The sequence below is a fragment of the Anser anser genome, assembly GCF_964211835.1.
Source record: "Anser anser genome assembly, contig: SUPER_W_unloc_3, whole genome shotgun sequence".
In the NCBI taxonomy this organism is placed as follows: domain Eukaryota; kingdom Metazoa; phylum Chordata; class Aves; order Anseriformes; family Anatidae; genus Anser; species Anser anser.
The window spans coordinates 883544-901356 of record NW_028154229.1 but is presented as its reverse complement, the minus strand read 5'-3'; the positions used below and the strand labels follow the sequence as shown (position 1 = coordinate 901356).

The 17813-nt window shown below is 44.4% G+C and overlaps 1 protein-coding gene across 2 annotated transcripts in view; it reads left to right on the top strand.

Moving 5' to 3' along the window:
• LOC310888890 (SKI family transcriptional corepressor 2-like) overlaps positions 1-14454 on the top strand; it is a 35221-nt gene extending 20767 nt beyond the window's left edge. For both annotated transcript variants that reach the window (XM_083852509.1, XM_083852511.1), the window contains 2 exons: positions 11674-11738; positions 13683-14454. In XM_083852509.1, coding sequence (XP_083708635.1) covers positions 11674-11736 — 63 coding nt within the window. In that variant the 3' untranslated portion in view covers positions 11737-11738; positions 13683-14454. The remainder of the gene's footprint in view (positions 1-11673; positions 11739-13682) is intronic.
• The last annotated feature ends 3359 nt before the right edge of the window (positions 14455-17813 follow it).

Genomic DNA, 17813 nt, shown 5'->3' with positions numbered 1-17813 from the left:
GATGGAAACCACAGCTGTAGCCTATCCATCAGGAAAGGCTGGGGAAAAAAGTGTCATCCTGCCATTGTGATTCAGATAGCTAAGATCAGGTAGTGATCAATCCCACTACTTTTATGTGGGGATAAAAGGCAGTAGTTTTTTGAGACACACTGGAAATGCAAATTATTCTGATATTCTATTCAAGTGGAAAATGTTGGTTTGGTTGGTTTTCATATTCACTCCAGTGAATTGACCACCTCCCTACTGGCCTAACTTTGGGCTGATAATAATGCTCTGACCTCAAAGCTGGGTTCAGCTAGAACTCCTCTAATATTTAATGGCCTCTGACCTTTGGTGTTACTTTGAATAAACTCTGTTCTTCAGAGGCAGACAATAAAATAAATCGGGAACTATCTGCCTGCAAAAACTGATTTCTGGCTGCATCGTCCTTCATCCTGTTCTTTAAAGATTTACAAGGACTGTTTAAAAGAAAAAAAAAAAATTCACCATGGGGTGGTATTCCTAGTTTTCAGAGGTATGAAATCATGTCCCTTTGGATCCTACTGTTATTAAGAAAAGCACCGGTAGATTTAGTCCCTATTTTTTGTTATACAGGGAAAGTTGGTGCTTTGTACAACTATGTATTCATTGTACATACAAGGAATATGCATGTTATTATGCAGATATGCAGAGATGTTGGTCACTGCATGCCCAGCACTCCATATTTGAAAAGTGGAGATAGGAAATAGCAGTACTTTACTGGGATTTCTGGTTTGGTCCTCTGCTTAAAGTGGTCCAGCTAGATCGATTGACCTTGACAGGAATGTTAGAGGCAAACATCAGTTCAGCAAGATAGCACTTGGATTTCTTGAGCTGTATCTTCGCTGAAGTGTACGTCCGCTGACACAGATAATAACAGGTAAGAGTACTTCTGGAACTCTGTGTTCACTCTATCTTGATGATTCCAAGGCAGATTTCATTACCAGAAAAAAAAATGTTTTATCTCATAGTTCAGTGTGCTTGTGGGTATGTAGCCATATACTTGTCGTACAAGTACCATTTTCTCCAGAATTTTATTTTCCACTGACCGCTTTTTAAAGACAGGTGAGCAAAACCTGTATCTTGACAATGCATCTGGGTATCTCTTGAACTGGTAGGGTGGAGCTGCATCTCTTCCTTCAGGAAATTTAAATGTTAAAGGAAATGAATGCTTGTGGAATTATTTTTTATGAGAAGGAAAAGTAAAAACTTCCTTTCCTTTACAAACTGCAAAAATTCTGATTTAAAAAAAAAAAAATGCCAAAATGCCAAAGAGCCACAAGTCAGCCTCTGCTACTGCCTGTGTGCAGAATCCTTTTTCTGTAGTATTCATGTGCTCCAGTAAAAACACATAGAAGAGAGACTGCATACTCCAGCCTTGGCTCTCGATCACCGTGCATGCTGTGCAGACAGGTGTGCTGCTGTGAGCACATCCAGGACGGAAGTGTCTCTGAACTTAGCCTACACAGCTATAACTAATTTCACAGGGCAGTAGTGAAGAGACCCCCTCTAAGGCAAGCTGTTGGCACTTTGATTCCTCCTCCAGCTGTCAAAGACTCAGTGCATGCTTTTTCTTCTGTGTAATCCCTCATATCATTCCATCCCAAAGCACTGTGTGTGCAGAAACTGTAGTTTTCCATTGGCAGTTCAGCTGTGCATCTGTCTCCTTTCCTGCATAAATACATTTTGTTTGGAAGGGCTGTCTTGGCTGGACACTGAATTGTTGTGTGTGCTCTCTGGCAATGCAAATTGTTTAACTAAATACTTGTAGGTACATGTTAGTGCTTTGGAGTAATGGAGATTCCCTGTTCAAGCAATAAAAGTCAGGGTGATGTATCATTGTGTACCCCACCTACCAGGCAGTCTCCAAAAGAGGATGGTGCACAGCAGCATCTCTGGTGTCCACATGTAGCAGGAATCAGGCATGTGCTTTAGACTTGAATCCCCAATTCTGTCTGCTTGTGTGTGCTTCAGGTCACATTGTGGAACAGTGTCCTGGTTCCAGTTAGGACAGAGTTAATTTTCCTCATAGTAGCTGGTAGGGTGCTATGTTTTGGATTAGGATGAGAAGAGCGCTGATAACATGCTGATGTTTTAATTGTTGCAGAGCAGTGTTTACACCAGGCCAAGGACTTTTCGGCTTCTCGCTCTGTCCTGCCAGCGAGCAGGCTGGGGGTGCAGCAGGAGCTGGGAGGGGACAGACCCAGGACAGCTGACCCAAACTGGCCAAAGGGGTATTCCATACCATCTGACGTCATGCTAAACAATATATAGGGGTGGCTGGCCGGGGTGGGGGGCCGGCTGCTCGGGGATAGGCTGGGCATCGGTCAGCGGGTGGTGAGCAATTGCATTGTGCATCACTTGTTTCTTACACATTATTATTATTAATACTATTATCATTATCACTATTATTATTATTGTTATTATTATATTCCTGTCTTAATAAACTGTCTTTATCTCAACTCACCGGCTTCACTTTCCCGTTTCTCTCCCCCATCCCAGAGAGGGAGGGGGGAGGGTGAGCGAACGGCTGTGTGGTGTTTAGCTGCTGGTCAGGTTAAACCGCAACAGTCCTTTTGGCGCCCAACGTGGGGCTCGAAGGGTTGAGATATCGACACATTTGACCTGAGTGTGTTAAACTTAATTTGGTATAAGTATTGGACCAGCTTAATAGTTGCTAGTCATGATGTTGATTGCCTTAATCTCCAGTCTGCTGTGCCTGTTTTCCAAACTGAGTTTTATAGCACGTTACTTTCTGTATGTGCTCCCTGTTGCACTGTTTATCCTTTCCGGGCCCTGGTTTAAGATTGTTATGGTACTGTGCGGTGTAACAATGGCTTATGAAATGATGAAATATCTGGTCACGACTCTAACCTGGTATTTGTACTCAGCACTGACGTCGACTCTATACTTTGGAAACCATATCTCGGAAACTATTAGCAATTACACCTATTGCCTGTTTTCGTTAGGGAGCCAATCTGTGAAGGGGACAGAGGAAGACATGTTTCCCTACCTGTTCACTCTCCCTTTCTCCTTAACCACCCTCTTATCCCCCGAGCTAGTTACGGTGGTTCTCCGAGATGTTGAATATCCTTGGGATACTCAGACCAGCATGTTCTTGTTGTTATGTCTCCTGAATGCGCTTCAGGTTTTGGTGAGGGTTAAACAACTACTTAGGAATCTCATCTGGAGATCTGTCTTGAGGTGGGATAGTTGCGAGTGGCAGGGAGTGTGGGAGGATATGGGCAGGTTTCTAGAGCAGTGGTCACCTCCAGTGTTTTGGACATTCACCCCTGAACAACTGCAAAATCCTAAAAAGCTGGCAGAATGCTTGAAAAAAAGGTGTCATGACTCTGTGTTGTGGTTTAACCCGGCTGGCAGCTAAACACCACACAGCCGTTCGCTCACCCTCCCCCCTCCCTCTCTGGGATGGGGGAGAGAAAAGGGAAAGTGAAGCCGGTGAGTTGAGATAAAGACAGTTTATTAAGACAGGAATATAATAATAACAATAATAATAATAATAGTGATAATGATAATAGTATTAATAATAATAATGTGTAAGAAAACAAGTGATGCACAATGCAATTGCTCACCACCTGCTGACCGATGCCCAGCCTATCCCCGAGCAGCCGGCCCCCCACCCCGGCCAACCACCCCTATATATTGTTTAGCATGACGTCAGATGGTATGGAATACCCCTTTGGCCAGTTTGGGTCAGCTGTCCTGGGTCTGTCCCCTCCCAGCTCCTGCTGCACCCCCAGCCTGCTCGCTGGCAGGACAGAGCGAGAAGCTGAAAAGTCCTTGGCCTGGTGTAAACACTGCTCTGCAACAATTAAAACATCAGCATGTTATCAGCGCTCTTCTCATCCTAATCAAAAACATAGCACCCTACCAGCTACTATGAGGAAAATTAACTCTGTCCTAACTGGAACCAGGACACTCTGGCAGTTCCAAAGTGACACAAATCACTGTAGTGTGCTGGGGTCTGGCTTGTGCCTATCGAGCTCCAATTGATGCTACTATCAACCTAGTTCCAGCTCCCGCAGCTGCTCCAGCCCCTGCAGCTGCTCCCACTCCTGTGGCTGGGTCAGAGAAATGAGCTGTAGCAGTGCAAGTTGCCCCTGCAGAGGGTATTCCAACCCCTGTGGCAGACCCTGTGGCTGGGTCAGAGAAACAAGCTGTAGCAGTGCAAGTTGCCCCTGTAGACAAGGTGAAAAAATGGTATAGAGACTTAGGTCATTTAGAACGCAGACAGTCTTCTGCTAGGTCTAGGTATAGAGAAGACGAGGCTGGGCCATCAAAGGTGCAGGAGGATGAGGATGTTGAAAAATCAACAGTAACTACCCAAACCCTATACCAGTGTGAGCTACGAGATGTGCGAAAAGATTTTGGTCGCTGCATAGGTGAGCAGCTTGTCACCTGGCTGCTCCGGTGCTGAGACACCGGAGCCAATTGTGTGGAATTAGAGGGCAGGGAAGCCAGGCGGCTGGGATCCCTTGCTAGGGACGCAGGCATTGACAAAGCAATTGGAGATGGAGCACGATCTCGCAGCCTCTGGAGGCGTCTCCTGTCAGCTGTGAAGGAAAGGTATCCCTTCAAGGAAGAACTTGTATGTCCACCAGGCAAGTGGACCACCATGGAGAAGGGAATTCAGTACCTGAGGGAATTAGCCGTACGGGAGGTGATTTATAAGGACCTAGACGACGCACAAACATCCACAGATCTAGATGAAGTCCAGTGTACACGACCCATGTGGCGGAAGTTTGTACGGAGTGCACCATCATCATATGCCAGCTCATTGGCAATACTAACCTGGAAAGAGGATGAGGAACCCACAGTGAATGACGTGGCTAAATTACTCCGGCAGTACGAAGGAAATCTCTCCTCTTCCCTACAGGCCTGTGTCTCAGCTGTGGAGAAACTCTCTGAAGAGTTCCACCAGCTGAAAGAGAATACTTTGGAGAAACTTTCTGAGGAGGTCCAACAACTTGAAGAGAGATTATTTTCCTCCCCACTTGTACAAACCAGTGTCTCAGCTATTAGGGGTAAACGTTCATCCGTGCAAGGAAGACAATATGGTGGGCACACAGACCGCGCCACCCTGTGGTTTTACCTGCGTGACCATGGAGAGGACATGAGAAAATGGGATGGAAAATCTACTGCGACCCTAGAGGCACGGGTACGTGAATTGCAAAAGAAAACAATCGGGGAAAAAGGGGTTCTCTGAAAAGTTTGCTGCTCCAACTTCCAGCAGGCAGTCCTTTAAACACAGAAATGAAGATTCTGGCCAGGACTAGAGGGGCCCTGGCTCCAGCCAGGGGGAGGAAAGGGACAATCGAGTTTATTGGACTGTGTGGATTCGATGGCCTGGCACGTCAGACGCACAGAAGTATAAGGCTTTAGTAGACACCGGTGCACAATGTACTCTAATGCCATCAAGCTATAAAGGGCCAGAGCCCATCTGTATTTATGGCGTGACGGGGGGATCCCAGCAGTTAACTGTATTGGAGGCTGAAGTGAGTCTAACCGGAAATGAGTGGCAAAAGCACCGCATTGTGACTGGCCCAGATGCTCCGTGCATCCTTGGCATAGACTATCTTAGAGGAGGATATTTCAAGGACCCAAAAGGGTTCCGCTGGGCTTTTGGCATAGCTGCCTTAGAGACAGAGGACATTAAACAGTTGTCTACCTTGCCCGGTCTCTCAGAGGACCCTTCTGTTGTGGGGTTGCTGAGGGTGGAAGAACAGCAGGTGCCAATCGCTACCACAACTGTGCACCGGCGGCAATATCGCACCAACCGAGACTCCCTGATTCCCATCCATAAGCTAATTCGTCAACCGGAGAGCCAAGGAGTGATCAGCAAGACTCATTCACCTTTTAATAGTCCCATATGGCCAGTGCAAAAGTCTAATGGTGAGTGGAGACTAACAGTGGACTATTGTGGCCTGAACGAAGTCACGCCACCACTGAGTGCTGCAGTGCCGGACGTGCTAGAACTCCAGTATGAACTGGAATCAAAGGCAGCCAAGTGGTATGCCACAATTGATATCGCTAATGCATTTTTCTCCATCCCTCTAGCAGCAGAGTGCAGGCCACAGTTTGCTTTCACTTGGAGGGGAGTCCAATATACTTGGAATCGGCTGCCCCAGGGGTGGAAACACAGCCCTACCATTTGCCATGGACTGATCCAGTCTGCGCTGGAGCAGGGGGAAGCTCCTGAACACCTGCAGTACATCGATGACATCATTGTGTGGGGTGACACTGCAGAGGAAGTTTTCGAGAAAGGGAAGAAAATAGTCTAAATCCTTCTGAAGGCTGGTTTTGCCATAAAACAGAATAAAGTTAAAGGACCTGCACGAGAGATCCAGTTTTTAGGAATAAAATGGCAAGATGGACGTCGTCAAATCCCAATGGATGTGATCAACAAAATAACAGCTATGTCTCCACCAACTAGCAAAAAAGAAACACAAACTTTCCTAGGTGTCGTGGGGTTTTGGAGAATGCATATTCCAAATTACAGTCTGATTGTAAACCCGCTCTACCAAGTAACCCGTAAGAAGAATGCTTTTGAATGGGGCCCTGAGCAACGACAAGCCTTTGAACAAATTAAGCAGGAAATAGTTCATGCAGTAGCCCTCGGGCCAGTCCGAACAGGACCAGATGTAAAGAATGTGCTCTACACCGCAGCCGGGGAGAATGGCCCCACCTGGAGCCTCTGGCAGAAAGAGCCTGGGGAAACTTGAGGTCGACCCCTGGGGTTTTGGAGTCGGGGATACAGAGGATCTGAGGCCCGCTATACTCCAACTGAAAAGGAGATATTGGCAGCATATGAAGGAGTTTGATCTGCTTCAGAAGTGGTCGGTACTGAAGCGCAGCTCCTCCTGGCACCCTGACTGCCGGTACTAGGCTGGATGTTCAAAGGAAGGGTCCCCTCTACACATCATGCAACTGATGCTACATGGAGCAAGTGGGTTGCACTGATTACTCAGCGGGCTCGAATAGGAAACCCTAGTCGCCCAGGAATCTTGGAGGTGATTATGGACTGGCCAGAAGGCAAATACTTTGGGATATCACCAGAGGAGGAGGTGGTCCGTGCTGAAGAAGCCCCACTGTACAACAAGCTACCGGAAAATGAGAAGAAATATGCCTTGTTCACTGACGGGTCCTGTCGTATTGTGGGAAAGCATCGGGGATGGAAAGCTGCTGTATGGAGTCCTACACGACGAGTTGCAGAAGCTGCTGAGGGAGAAGGTGAATCGAGTCAGTTTGCAGAAGTGAAAGCCATTCAGCTGGCTTTAGATATTGCTGAGCGAGAAAAGTGGCCAGTTCTCTATCTCTATACTGATTCATGGATGGTAGCAAATGCCCTGTGGGGGTGGTTACAGCAATGGAAGCAGAACAACTGGCAGCGCAGGGGCAAACCCATCTGGGCTGCAGCATTGTGGCAAGATATTGCTGCCCGGGTAGAGAACCTGGTTGTAAAGGTACGCCATGTAGATGCTCATGTGCCCAAGAATCGGGCTACTGAAGAACATCAGGACAACCAGCAGGTGGATCAGGCTGCTAAGATTGAAGTGGCTCAGGTGGACCTGGACTGGCAACATAAAGGTGAATTATTTATAGCCCGATGGGCCCATGACACCTCAGGCCATCAAGGTAGAGATGCAACATACAGATGGGCTCGTGATCGAGGGGTGAACCTGACCATGGACACTATAGCACAGGTTATTCATGATTGTGAAACATGTGCTGCAATCAAGCAAGCCAAATGGTCAAAGCCTCTTTGGTATGGAGGACGATGGCTGAAATATAAATATGGAGAGGCCTGGCAGATTGATTACATCACACTCCCTCAAACCCGCAACGGCAAGCGCCACATGCTTACAATGGTGGAAGCAACCACCGGATGGCTGGAAACATATCCTGTGCCCCATGCCACCGCCCGGAACACTCTCCTGGGCCTTGAAAAGCAAGTCCTATGGCGACATGGCACCCCAGAGAGAATTGAGTCAGACAACGGGACTCATTTCCGAAACAACCTTATAGACACTTGGGCCAAAGAACATGGTATTGAGTGGGTGTATCACATCCCCTATCATGCACCAGCCTCTGGAAAAGTTGAATGATACAATGGACTGTTGAAGACTACTCTGAAAGCAATGGGTGCTGGGACATTCAGAAATTGGGACACACATTTGGCAAAGGCCACCTGGTTAGTCAATACCAGGGGATCTGCCAACCGAGCTGGACCTGCCCAATCAAACCTGTTACGCACTGTAGAAGGGGATAAAGTTCCTGTAGTGCACGTAAGAAACATGCTGGGTAAAACAGTCTGGGCTACTCCTGCCTCAGGAAAAGGCAAACCCATTCGTGGAATTGCTTTTGCTCAGGGACCTGGATGCACTTGGTGGGTAATGCAAAAGAATGGGGAGGTCCGGTGTGTACCTCAAGGGGATTTAATACTGGGTGAGAATAGCCCATGAGTTGAATTGTAGTATGTTAATTATTATATAATACTGTATGTCATCACTGCCATGATTGCTATATATCATAGATGAAAATGGTGATTAATTACAAGGTATTGGAAAGAGTGTAACCTGAGCATGACATGAATGGTATGGAATAAGGGGTGGATATCTGTCCTGGTTCCAGTTAGGACAGAGTTAATTTTCCCTCATAGTAGCTGGTAGGGTGCTATGTTTTGGATTAGGATGAGAAGAGCGCTGATAACATGCTGATGTTTTAATTGTTGCAGAGCAGTGTTTACATCAGGCCAAGGACTTTTCGGCTTCTCGCTCTGTCCTGCCAGCGAGCAGGCTAGGGGTGCAGCAGGAGCTGGGAGGGGACAGACCCAGGACAGCTGACCCAAACTGGCCAAAGGGGTATTCCATACCATCTGATGTCATGCTAAACAATATATAGGGGTGGCTGGCCGGGGTGGGGGGCCGGCTGCTCGGGGATAGGCTGGGCATCGGTCAGCGGGTGGTGAGCAATTGCATTGTGCATCACTTGTTTTCTTACACATTATTATTATTAATGCTATTATCATTATCACTATTATTATTATTGTAATTATTATTTTCCTGTCTTAATAAACTGTCTTTATCTCAACTCACAGGCTTCACTTTCCCGTTTCTCTCCCCCATCCCAGAGAGGGAGGGGGGAGGGTGAGCGAACGGCTGTGTGGTGTTTAGCTGCCAGCCGGGTTAAACCACAACAAACAGACTCAAGAGCTTGCAAACTGGATTCTTTCTGGATGAAGTAAAAGTAGGTGTGCTCCAGGAATGCACTGAATGTGCTTTAGCTCTTAGTACATGATCAGTACCCAGGCTCAGGTTGTAGGTAGTCTGAAGGAAAAAACTAAGGCAAATGCAGTATGGACACTGGGATTTTCTCCTACACCCTACAGATCTGCTCCTATTGCACCTTATTTCCTATTTATATAGGCTTAGTCATGAGAAACATATTGCTTGATGCTTCAACTCCAACACCCAACCATCTGCTTTTTTGCTGTTTTTGGCAGGGGTGTATGGCCTTTGATAAGGGGCTGCACATTGGATCTTCATGCCCATTTAAGTGCTGATCCTGTCTTCATCAGAGCACTCACCTTGGATGCACTAAAGGGGACCGTAATGTTATGAACAGCCCTAAATATTGTTCCCCTGTAGCCCTGGAGTCATGAAACGTTCATCCAACACGAAAAGTAGCAGATGACATTGTAGGTGATTTAACTTGTGAAGGAAGTAGTCATTGTCCCTATTGAACACCCACACCTCTCAGTTTCATTTATTACCAGGGGCATGGATAAACCAATACACATTGAAAAGATGCTGATGTGCCAAATACAGCAGAAAAGTGGATTAAGAACAGTACATTTCTGACAGAATGTACCTGGTTGTACTCTCTAGGTCAGTATGTCTTGGGAGATGTCCTATATAATTGACGGTCATGCAAACTGATGTTGCTTATTTGCTGTTATGAGTGGGAGAGAGGAATAAAGCAACTGGTAGAAACATCACAGGTCTCAGCTGAAATGTGCTTATCCAGACAGTTTGTTTGTGACTCCCTTTGCTGCCAGATTTGCACCGATCCTGTTATCTCAGAAGTAATGATATAAATCATGCAGATAGGTGATCTGATTAAAACTTTCTTTGCACAATCCTATCTGGTGCAGTTTGGAGAGGAGTTTTCCATCCTTTGCAAACACTGTGCCCGAAAAGGCAGCTCTCTCCCAGGACTCAGTGGAGGGGCGAGCTCTGTTTTGGGGGGGATCTAGCAGCAAGTTTCCTGATAGTTTTCAGCTTCTGTGAAGGGTAAGGTTGTAAGAGTAGTCAGGCAAAACACCTAGATCATGGGTTCCTTCAGGTCACCAGTGGTTTGGGCTTCTTAGCTTGTACATAGACATTTCCCTTTTCTCAGGTCTATGTAATAGAAGTGGTGTGCGCCCTCTGAAAGGCTTTTGTTCAGACAACTCATCTTTACGGACAATGCTTCTTCCTCGTGCTGCGTCTTTCAGTCAGATTGACCTCCTTTCCTGAGAAGCGAAAGGGTTAGCTCCTGAGCTGCAGATGTCCCTTTCTTTCTTCAGTCCCAGCCTGCCCTTTTCCTTACTGAGGCAGGCATGCACAGATACTCTCTGTGAGAGATGACAATGCAGATACTGGTGTAAACTACCAGTCCAGAGGTACTCTGAGCACAATTCACGCAAATGTTCTCGCACACTGTGGGTGTGATGCAGTTAAAACCAGAACAAGGGTGTACAAGAATGCACGTTAGGGAAATTGTGGATACAGGTGCAAATTCACCTGGTACTGGCATGTTATTACCTATACAGGGCAGGTTGCTTGAACTCAGTGCATTTGTCTATCTATTCCCTTTGCTGTTACTGCAGCTTTAGGCTTTGTTCCTGACTTCAGTTCAGCCCATTTGTCAGCTCGCAGTAACATATTTGACATTATTCCTGGCTATATTCTGGAGTGCCTGGCAGCAGAAGCAGGTCACCTCGGTGTGCGGCAGCACCTGGGAGCGTAGGAACATAAATTTTATGATCCCAATGTGAATTCCTCCAACAGTCCTTCCAGAAGGTAGCACTGAAGAATAGTGAATTTGTAGACACTTGGATTCCCAGCTAATGGAGAAATCTCAGAGCAATTTAGCTTTGTTGCATTCTAAAGGCCTAGCATGGAAAAAGAGCTGCCCCTTACTGCATCCCCCGTAGCCTGTGAACACATCATCCCACTTTGTTTCTAAATATAACCATGTTCCCTAATACGCCTATGTTCTCTGTTTTCCTTTAATTATTTGTTCCACTTCAGTGGCTTTCCTCAGATTGGTGCAAGTCAGAGATAGCTATTAAGAACTTTCTAATTATAGTGATATAAATATATGAAGACTCATACTCCCAAACTGCTGTATTTTGGCTGGTCAGAGATCAGTGGTTTTTGCCTTTTGTTACAGACAGCTGATTTTTATCGTTTCACAGGTAGCAGAATGGGTGGTCATTCTATTTTTGTGATGTGAACAAAACATCACAAGACATCTTTTATACTGGATTTTAATATCTGTCTGTTGTTTTAATCATGGCCATTTTTATTTAATTTCTGCTTCAGCATTCATACAGCGTAAAGCAGTGGCTTTGTTTCTGTGTCATTGCAGATTCCCTATGCAGCAAGCTTGATCAGGAAAGAAAAGCTCGGTACACACCTCAGCAAAAGCTAAAGGTAAGTTTCTGAAAGGTGTTATTCTGCCTGGTCTGGCCATCACCTTGTTCTCTGCAGCCACTGCGAGAATTGACAGAATCATTCTGTTGTGTGACATTACGGGTTCTGGTCTAACAACTCTGCCTATGGATGTGTCATGCTATGGTCTAAAGCTGATCGCAGATGTGCCACCCAAATTGCTAGCTTTCACTGGGGTAGGACATAGCAGTGAGAGTTGGGTGAATAGCCTGAGCAAGTACTTCTGCTCTCTGACACTGGAAAGTGGCCTCAAGGTAATGGACCTTCGGCAGAAGGAGGGAAACTACCTTGACATTCAGCGTGCAGTAAAAGTTCACACACGGGCAGGGTTTTTCGTGCCCATAATGGAGCTTCTGAGGAGAGACTTAGGTTGAACCAATGCCAGGAAAGAGCAGTACAGTTTGGGAGCCCTGCAGAACTACAGTGGTACTGTTTTCTGTAGTTCAGTCTCCTGCAGATGCGTTGCAGGATCTTCCTGCACCCAACACCATATTTTTTCAAGAGTGTTTTACAGAAACATTCAGTGAAAAGAACTGTCATCTCCGCCATCAATGACCTGGGTGATTCCAGTTCCAGGTGCTAAAGCCTTTAAATGACATTCTCTATTTTTTATGGTAAAACAAGGAGATTGAGGCTTGAAGACAGAGAGGCAAAAAGTCAGTAGTTCTGCTACTGTGTTATGCTACGGAATTTGGTTTGTGGATTCAACGAAAAAATCCTTGAGGTGGAGTAGGCAGATTAGAAAAATAAAGGGCAATCATATAGAGACCTCAATAATGCACAAAGGAAAGGAGTTAAGGAGAAAGTCTGGGGCATCTGAATAAGGCTTTGATTGTATCAGTGATGGAAGTTTGTCTGAGCTATGGAAGAAGTAGATATTTACAAATAAAAAACATCAGGAGTAAGCACAGAGTAACCAGATAACCAGTATCTGTGGCCCTGAGCTCTGCCTGCTGAGATAACGAGATTAATCTAAGCATCAAGTTGGTCTGTTTTGCCTTCTTCTGCATGCTTTCTTACTGACTGCCAGCATTTTCCAGTTGAGTCTACATTAATCTGAGCACCAATTTAAAATAAATTCAGTAATATTAATATCCTGAATAAAACATTATGCCATGCTGAATGAGAAGCAGGGGATCCTGCCCTAAGCATGTTGTCCAAAACACTGATCTACAATAAAAGTCAGCCTGAGGATGGCAGCATCAGATGAATGGCACCATTTGTTCTCAGCATCAGGTTTTCATCAGTTGACGGTCCCTGCAAGGAAGGTGCTGGCATCACAGCTATGAGCATTCCCCGCTTATTTGCTGAGAGTGAAGGATGGATGCATTTCTCATGCTGTTTTTGTTTCCAGTGAGACACCATCCCTGCAGACAACAGGGATTTCTCTGAGTAGGCCCCAGTGCTTTTGAAAGATTAGTTGTTACTTAACTGCAAAGCTAAATCAGTCAAGCAGAGAATCACAACTATATTATTCAGAAGCAATTTCAGATTCTCAATGTGCCAAACAGGAAAGAGTTGCCTCAAGAAGGAACATGCATGCACATACATACCACACGGTGCACCGAGGGAGCGAAGACCCCGTGCAGTACAGAGCAACCAGTTAATGCCCTGTGTTTTTCCACAATCTTGTGTTGCTCTTGTTGGGCCTGCCTTTCCACAGAATGTCTGGTTGTGTTTAGTCATACTGCAGTCAGTTACACTTTGTGCCTCATCTTTAATGAAGTATTTTCATGGGACTCTGCAAATATTAACTAGCGAAGTCTCAGAGGAAGCTTCTGGAATAGGTGACTTTTGTGTGTCCCTTTTGTAGGGATTGCAAATAAATGTTGTAATTCTGTGAGTAAAGAAATCTGAAACTTGGGCTTAGGGTTGGTAACCTTTTCTCTTTGTTTTTGTTTTAATTATTTACTTATTTATTCCTAGAAGTGCAGGATCTTTTGCAGCTGTTACCTTGTAAGTTATAACCCACCACTCAGAAATCTGACTTGTATAAAGACTGAGACAATGGAAGGGCTTGGAAATTTAAAGAACAAACAAAACAAATCAGGTTCCTCTGAACTCAAGGACAAGTGACCTCAAAACATCATGGACAACCATGTAAAATAGAATGTAGCAGCCATTTATTAGTAAAAACAAAACAAAACAAAAATAAAAAATGCCTGTCCTGGATCTTTTTTGGTGGTACCAAAGTTTAAGTCTTTGTGTTTTTAGGACTACTGAACTTGATAGAGAAAATGCTTTTGATGAATCATACAGATAAGCTGTGAAGGGAACTGATGATCCTTTCAGTGCCACAAACATTTGACAACATCTGCCAGTTCATCTTTTGCTTTGGGATAGTGATTGTTTTATGGAAAGAAATGAGTGTCTTATCAGATGGGCCAGAACAATGGATGGATGGATAAAAAAAGCGTTAGCTATACACAGTGCTTTTTAAAAGCAGACTGGAAACTCTCACACCCCTCTCCCTTGGCCCCTTCCTCCTCTGGTATTTTGCCTGCTGTATGAATTAAGATTGCACTCCTCTGGAAATATTTTACAATTTAATATTGAGTGTAAATAAGAATATAATCACTGTTATCAAAAAAGGTATTTAACTCTGTTGTAATTTCTTTATCATTCATGTGGATAAAAAGTCTATAATAAAAAGAAAGAAAACCATGAGATAATAGTTGAGCTTCCCTGTACTTCAATGCTATGCTTATTCCACTGAAAAAAAAGGAGAAATTTATCCCCAATAATATCTTTTTAGAAGCATCTTAGTTCACAGATATATTAATGTGTTGAAGTATTTTATGGAAGAAATCCTCTGCCTCTGGTTATTAGAAAAAGTTCGGAAATAGATTTGAGCCAAAATCAGTCACCTTTTCAGAAACCACAGCAATAGTCTTCTAGGTCATTTCCTGATCCTGTGCAACATCCTGATTGCTGGGGCTTCCCTAGTGGAGTTGTCTTTGTTCAGATGGTCTCAGTCCCAAGCACCAGGCCATCCCTCAGCATAGAAGATCGATCTTCCTCACCACTGCAGAGCCACCAGTATTTGAAAGCGGTTTCAGCTACCCTTGGCATTTGGATATGTCACCAAGTTGCTCTCTCAATATTCCTCTCATTCCCAGCAAGTCCCTGGGAGGTCAGATCAGCTGGTTTTACAGATCCTTGGTGCAGCCCAACAGAGCTGGAATGCAGGAGAAGAAGTGTGCAGCTTGTTGCCATTTACATGCACTGCCCTGCATAGTTTGCTCCTGTTCGAGGTGAGCTTACAAGTCTCAAATACAGGACTCTGAACTGGCTGCACGATACCTTCTGTAGCATGGAAAAAGCAATGAAAGTGACAGAAGAGCTGGACCAGGTCAGACCTGTGTGCCATACCCTGCTCCTAGTAGTAGATGAAATCAAATAACTTTGTAAAAGCATGCAAGCAGTTAGACATATGTTTCCAGAATATTATTTTAGCATCTAATGATTTACAGCTCATGGGTTTTCAGATCTAGACATGATGTCTTGTTTTTAACTCTTCTGTAGTGTTGTGGTAAAATATCTTAGCGCTACAGATCAAAAAATTTTGCCCAGACATAAAGTAATCATGCTGCTCAATAAGAAAGTACTGCTCTAATGGCTTTAGAGTGCCAAAGCTCCTGGATGTGGTCAGGCAAGCACAGTAACCCGTTTTCTCTCACCGTTTGAGAGCCAGCCTGTGCAGTCCCAGGAGCAGACATGAGGGATCTGCAGCAGATTTATTTGTTTTCTATGTTCTGTTCAGTAGAGCTCAGACCATCAGGTTTCTAAGTGACTTTCCAAAGCAAGTTGTGCATCCACATATTGTTTTTGTGAGCTGCAGAAGTGACGAGCTGTGCACTAACTGTACAGTTCACACAGATAAAGGATTGGATGTATAACCTGTGTGATTCTAATTGAACATTCAAACCTCAGATGTCCAGTTTGCACTCTTACTTGATTACTTAGGCTAAACTCCCCAATCAGGAAATGGAAACACCACTTGTCTGGTTTGTAACTAACATGCAGACCACAACTGCAAATGTTAAGGTGGAACATAGGTCTCAGAATGAAGCATGAAAGAAGTCTCTCAAATTAAAAAATCATCCCTCACACTGATAAAGCTCAAGAACATGATCCTAGAAAACAAACACAGAACAGCCACCGCCTAACCAAATCTACTTCAGTAAACAGACAAGGAAGCTTTGTATCAGCTGTTGGTTCTTGTTTGCTCTCCTCTTGTGCCAAAGTTTGTCCGTGTTAAAGCGATGAGGATCCCACTGTAGTGTTAAACTGTCGTGTTCTGCAGACTCAACCCTCAACATTTTCTTCCACCAACTGGCATCATAAAGAAAACAAAAAGAGTACCAGAAAAATTACCTAGTAGTCGATATGGTTGTGTATGCCTATCCTAATGTTGCCCTGTACTTGAAATCAGCTCTGTAGATAAGTTGTGGTATTGGCCCTGACAGGGCTGTGTGTGAGCCCACTGATGCCCTGGGGAGCAGTTCCTGGCACGGATGGCAAGTCGGCCCAGACCCGCAGCCTTTCCCCGCTGGCAGCCTGGATGTGGCCACCCTGAGCTGAAAGGTGAGTGCTTCGTGGTGTGGGCACAGCTCTTCTGCACCGCGTGGCCGTGGGGAATGGTCCAGCCACAGTTAATTTATGGGTGCAGAGTAGCCTGTATTGTTGCTGTCCTTAATATAAAATGAATGCTATATTAGAGTGGAAAGTACACATTCAGCTTTTGTTATGTGCAGCCTGTCAATACTTTTAAGAAATCTATATAGTTAACCAAATGTCAACTTCTACAGCCACTACCATGAGAGGCAAAAAGTATAGTAGTATTACAGATCTTAGTTTTAGCCTTTCTTTTGTCAAAATCCCCTGAGAATGGAAAAAAAAAAAAAAAAAACACACAGACTATGCACTGAGCTGTGATTTGAATTTTTCTGGGTGTTGGGATGAAGAATAAATAGGTGCAGAAAGCTCGGTAGCGACTGACTGTCCATTTTTCTTCCACAGAGTTAGTCTTCCCTGTACCACGCACATGTCCAAACCATTTTGAGCTCTGTCCTTCAGATGTAGTACTACTTCTCCAGGACTTATGCCTCAACCATTTGTCTCTGTGATACTTTAGCACAGTTATTTTTGTTGACAAGGAAGTGCACCAAGCAAAAGCATGGAGGTATGCACTTTCCCTTACTCAGGGACATAGAAACAAACCTTCTCCAGGAACAGTAATTTTAGGTCCCTTCAAACCATCTCTCTCAAAGACCTTTTTTACCTTTTGTTGATCCTGTTCTGAAATGGCCGCTGAAAAGCAGTGAGTCAGAGCAAGGTATTTGAAAAGGACGGTTTCTCTGAGCATTTACTGCACTTGAGATCGATCTTACTGACGAACAATACCTGGATAATTAAAAAAAAAAAGTTATCTCAGCATGAATAGGGCCAATTAACAAAGGTGTTACAGTTGAGAGAGAGGTGGAAGTTTTGTCTGAACTGGGTCTGGCAAACAGGCTAAGGCACAGCTAATGAACTATCAGGCTTGTGATTTTGTTTTTTTTTTCTTATCCTGAAAGTTAGACAGCATCTGGGGTTACAGTGCTGGCCTGCCATCAAGTCTCTTTTAGTTTATAATCTCATAAGAAATTTATTGCTGGGTATTTCTGATTTCTTAATGACTGGTGAGGCATCTGTTCAAAATCAAGCCAGATGTCCTAGAATTCTGAGCATCAAATATTAGAAAAGCCCAGGGAAGAATGAGATACTACCACTGTATTTTTTTGCAGGTGGTAATAAATAAAATCTCTGCATAATTTTTCACTGCCAATCAACTCCTAACTGTTCCTGTGTCTTTTGTCTGCTGTGAGGGATTAAAGTTACAATTTCCTCAAAATGTATTCTTAATTTTTCATATTTTTGATATAAAACTTCAAGGTAGTTGTGCCAAAAGTTTTGGATAAATGTTGTAGTGTACAAAAAATAGCAAATCTGGATGTTTTAGACTTTATCAACAAGGAATCAACAAAAACAAAGACCAGCATTTGCTCTAATGGG